At 51.3% G+C, this 7,521-nt stretch overlaps 1 protein-coding gene across 1 annotated transcript; it reads right to left on the reverse strand.

Annotated features, from left to right (window-relative positions):
• Positions 1 to 413: 413 nt before the first annotated feature.
• On the reverse strand, positions 414 to 2,948 carry SP8 (Sp8 transcription factor; the record flags this gene model as incomplete). The annotated part of the gene is made up of 3 exons (XM_080819020.1): positions 414 to 1,915; positions 2,075 to 2,171; positions 2,928 to 2,948. The coding sequence occupies 3 exons, from the start codon at positions 2,946 to 2,948 to the stop codon at positions 414 to 416; spliced, it is 1,620 nt and encodes a 539-aa protein (XP_080675146.1).
• Positions 2,949 to 7,521: the final 4,573 nt, after the last annotated feature.

Consider the following 7,521-nt stretch of genomic DNA (forward strand, 5'->3'; position numbering starts at 1 on the left):
CGCTCCTGCAGAGGCCCGGGTCTCCCAGACACTAGATCCGTCCAGCTCTACCTCCAGCGACCGCTTCCGTCTAAATGATACAACTTGGGGATGGCAGAGAGAGGACGAGGAGAGGACGGAAAATAAAGACCCGGCAAGGCGCCGGTTACAGCTGTACTGGGCTCCTAGAGTGTTACCTGGTGGAGATGAAAAAGCCAGGGCCCAGGAGAGCAATGGGTGCTACTTACATGTCCATATCCCCTTTACAAAGTAAAGTCACAGAGTGAGTCAAAAGAGAGAGAGAGACTGAAGGAGACAGAAAGTGCGAGCAGGATGGACAGTGGAAAGAGGCTGGAGCAGAGGCCAGGACAGACGGGACCCAAGCGGACCGGGATGGGAGGGGGTCGAGGAGAAGGGCCGCGGCGGGATGCGCGTCACTCCAGGCCGTTGCGATGCCCGGGCTCCGGGGGCTGCAGCAACTCCGGGGAGTGGCAGGGCGGGCTGCCCGCGGCACTGTGCTCGCTGTCGGTATCGCTGCCCTTCTTGCCGCCGCTACCAGAGCCCGCCGAGCCGCCGCCGCCGCCGCCGCTGTGCGTCTTCACGTGCTTGCTGAGGTGGTCGCTGCGCATGAAGCGTTTGTTGCAGACAGGACAGGCGAAGCGCTTCTCGCCCGTGTGGGTCCGCAGGTGCCGCTGCAGCTCGTCGGAGCGCGTGAAGCGCTTGCCGCAGAAGAGCCAGTTGCACACGAAGGGCCGCTCGCCCGTGTGCCAGCGCAGGTGCGCCTTCAGGTGCGACGTCTTGCCATACACCTTGCCGCAGCCCGGGATGTGGCAGCTGTGCAGGCCCTTGCGCCGCAGGCTGGCCCCGGCCGGGCCCAGCCGCTCCGCCTCCTGGCAGTTGGGGCAGTCGCAGGTGGCGCGGCCGGAGTAGCGGCGTGCGGAGGAGCGCGGGGAGCCCCCCAGCGGCGCCGACGGCCCAGCGCTCAGCATGGAGCCCCCAGCGCCGGCCAGCGGCGACGGGGCCGAGTCCGGGTAGGAGCCAGGCAGTACTGGCTTGAAGCCGTCCATGAGGTGCTGCCCGGCGGGGCTGAGCAGGTGAGAGGAGGCGCCGCTGCTGAAGGCCGAGTGGCTCAGGCCCGAGTAATCCGAGTTGTAGCCTCCGAGCGGCGAGTGCAGCGAGGTCTGGAGCCCCCCGGCGGCAGGGTGCAGCGAGCCGGGCAGCGCCGCCGCGCCATTCGGGTTCTGCACGTCGATCCAGCCCGCGCCCACGTCCCACCAGCTGGACGCGCCGGCCGAGCCCACGTCGCCGGCGGCGCCCAGGCCTGGGTGCGAGGGCTTGAACCACGACTCGTACGGGTGCGCCATGCCCACGCGCGGGTAGATGCCCTGCAGCCCGTCCACCGAGGTGTGCACCTTGGAAATGAACACGGGCTGGTGGGAGCCGTCCTGCGAGTGCGCCGAGGAGCCGCCGCCGCCGCCGCCGCCGCCCCCTCCGCCGCTACCCCCTGAGACACCGGGGGCCTGGAACACCGAATAGTCGTTTGCAAAGGGCGAACTGGAGGCGGCGGCCGCGGCGGCCGCAGCGGCGGCGGCGGCGCTGCTGGAGGTTAGGGAGAAGGCGCTGGAGCCCGGCGAGCCGCCGCAGCTGAACGAGTCAGACACCAGGGCCGCCGCCGCCGCCGCGGCCGCCGCGGCCGCCGCCGCAGCAGAGGACGTACCGCCGTTCCTGGAGGCCCCCGACACGCCGAAGCTCGAGAGACTGGAACCCACTACGTTGCAGCTGCCAGAGGAGGAGGACGAGGAACGTTTCCAGGGGTGAAAGCCTTTTCCGAAGGAAGAAGAGCTGTCCGAGAGGGAGGAGGGAGACGGGCTGGGGCTGCCGATCTTATTACAGGTAGCAGCAAGCATGGCCAGAGGAGTGGATCCCAACCTCGGTTCTTCCTGCGGGAAGGAGGAGAGGAGAAGGGTGGGGGAGGGGGAGGTGGGCAAAAGGCCGGTGGGGGAGGGAGGAAAGAAATGTGCATCAGTCCTCCGGTAACCTCCAAAACGCCCCACGGCACCCCATCTCTCGTTGCGGCACGCCGCCACCAACTCACCTGGCTCCCCCAACAGCCCTGGCACCCGGCTGCTTCCTACTCTACGGGAGGGGACAAGTTGGGCTGCCGGCGTCTGACTCGGGAGCAAAGCGCCATGCTAAAGAAGAGTTTGACAAGTATTCTCACCTAAAACAACACTCCCGTGCACACAAGGCCCCAGGCACTTCGAAACAAACAAGCAAGCAAAAAGTCCAGTTTGGGGAGGAAGGAAGTTTCCTTTGCCGAGAAGCCTGGGGAAAAACCAGTGGATTGCTTTTAAGAGCGCTTCCCCTGTAATCCAGAGAGAGCTTTGAAAATCCTGTTCCGGTCCCCAGAAACCCATGCTGGGTTGTTTCTCCCAGGCCAAAAGAGGTCAAAACTAGAGAGCTCGCTCGCTCTTCCTGCTTTTCTTTTTATTTTCTTAAGGGGAAAAAAAAAAAAAGGCTACAGTAGTAAAAAGAGAGAGAGACGGGTTCAACGTACCTGCAAGACAAGACGGGCTGCGGTATTTTTAAGGGGAAGAGGGAAAATCTGCAGTTTGCTCAGGAGGAAAAAGAGAGCACTCTTTACCCCCGAAATCGTCGCATATAAAATGGACTGGGCGCACGTCTCCCGGGCAGGGAGCGGCCGGGCGCTGCGAGGTGGCTTGTCTAAATGCCCTTCGAACCTTTTCCTGCGCTGAAAAAAAGTGACTCTGCCCCCCTCTCCCCCTCTTTCTTTTCTCCAAACTCACTTGTATTTAAAGGGGGGAGAAAAAAAAAAAGCTCTCAATAGAGACTGATAGCCCGTGGCCTGGCCGGGGCGACTTTAACCCCCTCCGATCGGCAATAAAAGGAAACTAATTAAACCAGCAAGAGAAAATCCTGAGACTCACCCCTAGAAGTGAAGTTGCCATCACACAAAAGTGCCCTCCTCCTCTCAGAGGATCTTTTTTATATTGATAAATCAGAGGCAGTGTTTTTTTTAGAGGTGTGCAATACAATGATCAGTTCCGCCCATTCCACCACAATTGTAGCTCCCTCTCCGGCTTTGAAGTGCCGCGGAGGCGCGGCCAGCCAATCTGCGGCCTCGCCGGGCCGCGCCGCGCGCGCGCCGTGAGGTCATCGGCGCCGCCGCGGGCCGCCGCTGGTGGGGGGGGGGGGTGGGGGACGGTAGCGGGAGGGGCGCGAGGGACTGCGCGTGTGTTCCAAGGCGGTGTGTGAGTGTGCAACAATGTAACCCTGTGCGTGTGTGACCACGCTGAGAAGAAGACAGTGCAGACCGGGGGCGGGGGTAAGGGGTAGTGTAGCAGTGACACGGCGGCGGAGGGGGAGGAGGGTAGACCGTGCTGAGAAGGGAGCGGGTGTTACGGGTGACAATATAACCATGTCTGACAGGAGGGTACAGGGACAGATCAGTAAAGTGTTGGGGGAAGGGTGTGAGTGTACTGTAGTGTAACTATGAGTGACAAACCTAGGGAGAGAAGAAGGACAGGGCAGTAAAGAGCGAGGGGAGGTGGTGTGTGAGTGTGTTTGGTGTGGGGGAAGAGAGGGAGGAATAGTTGTGTGTGTGTGTGTGTGTGTGTGTGTGTGTGTCGATGCGTGTGTGCGCAGGAGAGGAAGTAGGGAGAAGAAGGCTGTGTGAATGTGTTTGTGTGAGAGAGAAGAGGGTGGTGTGTGTGTCTTTGTGTGTGTGCGTGTGTGTGCGCGCGCGGGCAACAAAGCTGGGGTGGAGAATAGGAACAGTGCAGTAAAGTGTACCTACACGGAGAGAAACTGACGGTTTGAAGAGTGAAACTGCGAAGTTGAGTGAGGCTGAGTAAACAAATACGCACAAACGCTGTCTGGGTCGCCAACTTCCTCTGGTTCCTTGTATCTAAAATCTTGAGTGATGTTTTTCTTAACTTCTTGGACTGTCACCACATTTTTGAAGGGAATTGTATTAATACCTACCTATACTTTCTCGAAGCTCTGCAGCGGAAGGGTAGAAACTTCGGGCCGCTGAGGGGTATTTTTAGGGGTGAGTTAGGGCATGTGTGCGCCTGCGTCTACGAGTTGTTACTTTGATTCGGTGGCTTTTTCCCCCCCTTTCCCTGCTGAGGTGGGATTCCGCTTTGGAAGTACAAGTCTCACTCTAGGGGACGGGCGTGTTTGTCCCGCGACGCTGAGTACATTTCAATACAAAAGGATTAGATAGAGATGGGGGTGAGAGAGTATTGTTTCTTTCTTTGGGTGAAAAAATGAGGAACGCTTTATGGAATTTAGAAGTTTTCACAGGAAACTTCACTGACACTTTCTGAGAGAAAAACCATGAAATTTTGACTGAAATCTGTGAGTTTTATTGATCAGAGAATAGAGAGCCCTTTGAGAAATCTTGGACCTCATGTATGGAGGCGTCCATCTAATGGCGTTTGGGCCAGATAGCAATGAGTATGTGTGCATGCTGATAGATACACTTGGCTCAAATTCGGTGGATTTTAGAACTTGCTTCCCATTTGTGTTATTAGTTGCCTTCAGAAATGTCATTACAATTTTACTGTTCCCACAAGGGAAGATCTTGAACCACAGTAAATACCATACCAGTGTAGCAAAAAAAGTCCACAGCCTTTCCAGCACCATTGAATATTTCATGTTTTTTTAAAGGTAATTCATAGTTTTAAGCAGTTACCAATGCTCTCAGAAATCTATTTTTAATGCAGAATTGATTAAAATATTACTAGCTGTGCAAAGTGTCTTTTTTTTTTTTAAACTGGGGAAACATTTTCATGTTATTGTTTTTGAACCCTACTCAAGTGCATCAAGAGCTTCTAGAAATGTTAAAAAAAAAAAAAAAACAGGGAAAAATCCTCCTTGGGTTTACTAAACTCCAAAGTCAGGTTGTATCATTTGTGTAAGTTTCACTTAGCAGAGTTGAGGCTGATATTTGTGGTGTGAGAGTGTGTTTCTGACCCGTTTTTAACAGTGTTGGGATATTGACTGTACATCATATCTATTGATTAAGAAGGTAAGGTACATTCTCATACTTTGAAGTAAGTGTGAAGTAAATTAATGAACTGCTTTCTTTCTCTGAAGGCTGACGCTTACCATAAATGTCGTGTTTCTCCCTGCAAGCCACTCTGAATGATTTTAGCGTGTTGAGAAGGCGTGACAGGCCAGCCCAGAAGGAGGAAGGGGTGGGGGAAGGAGGGAACTCCGTTTAACAAATAAAAGAGAATTAACTTCATTGCTTTGGTCTCTTTCTATAATGATATTCATTTTAAGGACCTAATACACAGTTGTTCAAATTTGGGGTTTAATTCTAATCAATACCATCACCCTCAAAGGTAGAGAAAAAAAGCTTTGAAAGAAGACTCCCTTATTTGTTTTATCTTTTTATCCTCCTATCTTCTAGAAGGAAGTGAGGTAAGACTAGTAAAAAAGTTAAATGCTGACTCTGAGAGTAAATAGAAGCATTAACCACTGTTGCCTCAAAAAATGCTGGAATCAGAAAAAACTCTGCATCATGTGATAACAGTTTTGAGCTCCCTACGTCTAAGATTTTTTATTTGGATAAATTCACTTTGGAATAATATGTAATTCTTCCTATGACAATGGGTGATAACATGGGTGTGGATTTAATGAACATTTCTGGATTCCTCCATTTCTATAAGGTTTTGCAGCATTTAAGGATTTTCACAAAGGTTTGTATGTGCATCTTTCCTCATTAGAAAATATACAGAGATATAGATGGAGATACACACATATATACATACATATATATTCCACTTAGCCCATTAAAAAAAGTTGTGTTTATTTCACATTAGTATTGGTCAAAGGGCATTTTTTCCCTTATACTGTGCCCGCTCCACTTCCCCTCCCCAAAAGAAGTGGTTAGTGTTTGTCATAAGGCATAGGACAACAGAACTAAAAAGGAAAAACAAAAAAATTCCATAATTGATCAAAAATTAAAACAGCAACAATCTTGCTTCTGGTTTCAGTGAAACTGATCTTAATGGCAGTTCTTTCTCCACTTTGGAGAAGTGACTCAATCATTTTTGAATCCCCCACAGGAAGAAACATCTGTAACCCATTGTAGATACAACCTGTCCGGCCAAGCATTTCATAAAGCATACAGTTCAGTTTACCTTTTGTGATATTGATCATTACTCAAGTATTGTGCTATGACAACATAGAGGTTTTGAAGGGAAGGAGGAAGAAAGAAAGTGCAGACTTTCTAACATTAAAAGTTTCCCCCACCCCATATTGAGTTGAACATGCTGGCAAGGAGAGAAGTAGACGGATAATCTGCTGTTTCTTGCAAACCTGTGGGATCCACTTTCAATAAAGCTAAAATCTATTAGCATTCTGTATGCATCTGCAGCATAAATTTCATTTGAATTTCAAATTTAATAAACCAGGAGGTTTTTAATCATCCCTGGTTTTATTTGTTTGATATTAACATGCTTATTGACCGGGTCTGGTGACCAGTTTGATCATTACAGGACAGCAAAAAGTTAATTAAAACGACCACAGCCCCTTAATCATATCATCTGTCTCATCCATGTCGCTCTCTTTATTACCGGTGATGATGGATAGTCTCCCAGATTAATTTCTCTGTTTCTTCGATTTGGACAACAGCTTTTGGGACCTAATTTACATCCTGGGAACAACTTGCTCAAGTATATCTCACACCTTGCAGCTACAATATACATCAACATCTCCTTAGATGGAGTGAAAAACGGGGGCTTTTTTTGCAGGCGGGTTTGAAGACTAATCAATGCTGCGATTTGGAGCTCTTACGCTTTCACAGTCAGAGAAATAAAAGGTCCTAAAAGCAAATTAGAGGCCTCGATCCTTGCTTTTCCTTTTCAGGGAGTGGGGAGTGAAATATGCCTCCGCTGTTTGGTTAAGTAGATTAAAATGTGTAGATACAACGACAAGTAAATAAAATAATTTGTAACCATTAAGTACAATTAGGGATTTACAGTAGAAAACATCAAAGTTATCCAGGCTTTCAAGTGTCCGGCAACACATCTACAACAAATACGGCTTTTGGACAAAGTGTGGTCCAGTATATGCACAGCACTGAAAAAAAGCCTGAAAGAAAAGAAAAAGAAAAAAAGAATTCACATGAACTACTGCATATAGGCGCGTACCTCTTCTGGGTACGTTTAAACCGGGCTCTTCGCATCTCGGTTTCCGGAGCGTTGGCAGGGACGCGCAAGCTCTGGGAGCTGATCGGCCGGCGCCCGCGGCGGACCGAGTGAACGCGGAGCCGGCCGCGAGTGCCTGGCAGGCGCCTCTCCCGAAATGAGAAGACAGCCCCCAATCCCTGGCCACTGTGAGGGGACCTTGCGCGGACGTGCTGGCTACTAAATAAAGCGTGAAGAGGGATGGTGAGGCAGCCCAGCGCCGCCGCCGGCCGCAGGGAGGAGCGGGCTGGGCCAGGTTGGGGGGCTATTTCGTGGTCGGGAGCTTTCAGGTCAAAGTTACTTTCCTGCTGAACAGAAA

Source organism: Martes martes (assembly GCF_963455335.1).
Source record: "Martes martes genome assembly, chromosome: 11".
Classification (NCBI taxonomy): Eukaryota; Metazoa; Chordata; class Mammalia; order Carnivora; family Mustelidae; genus Martes; species Martes martes.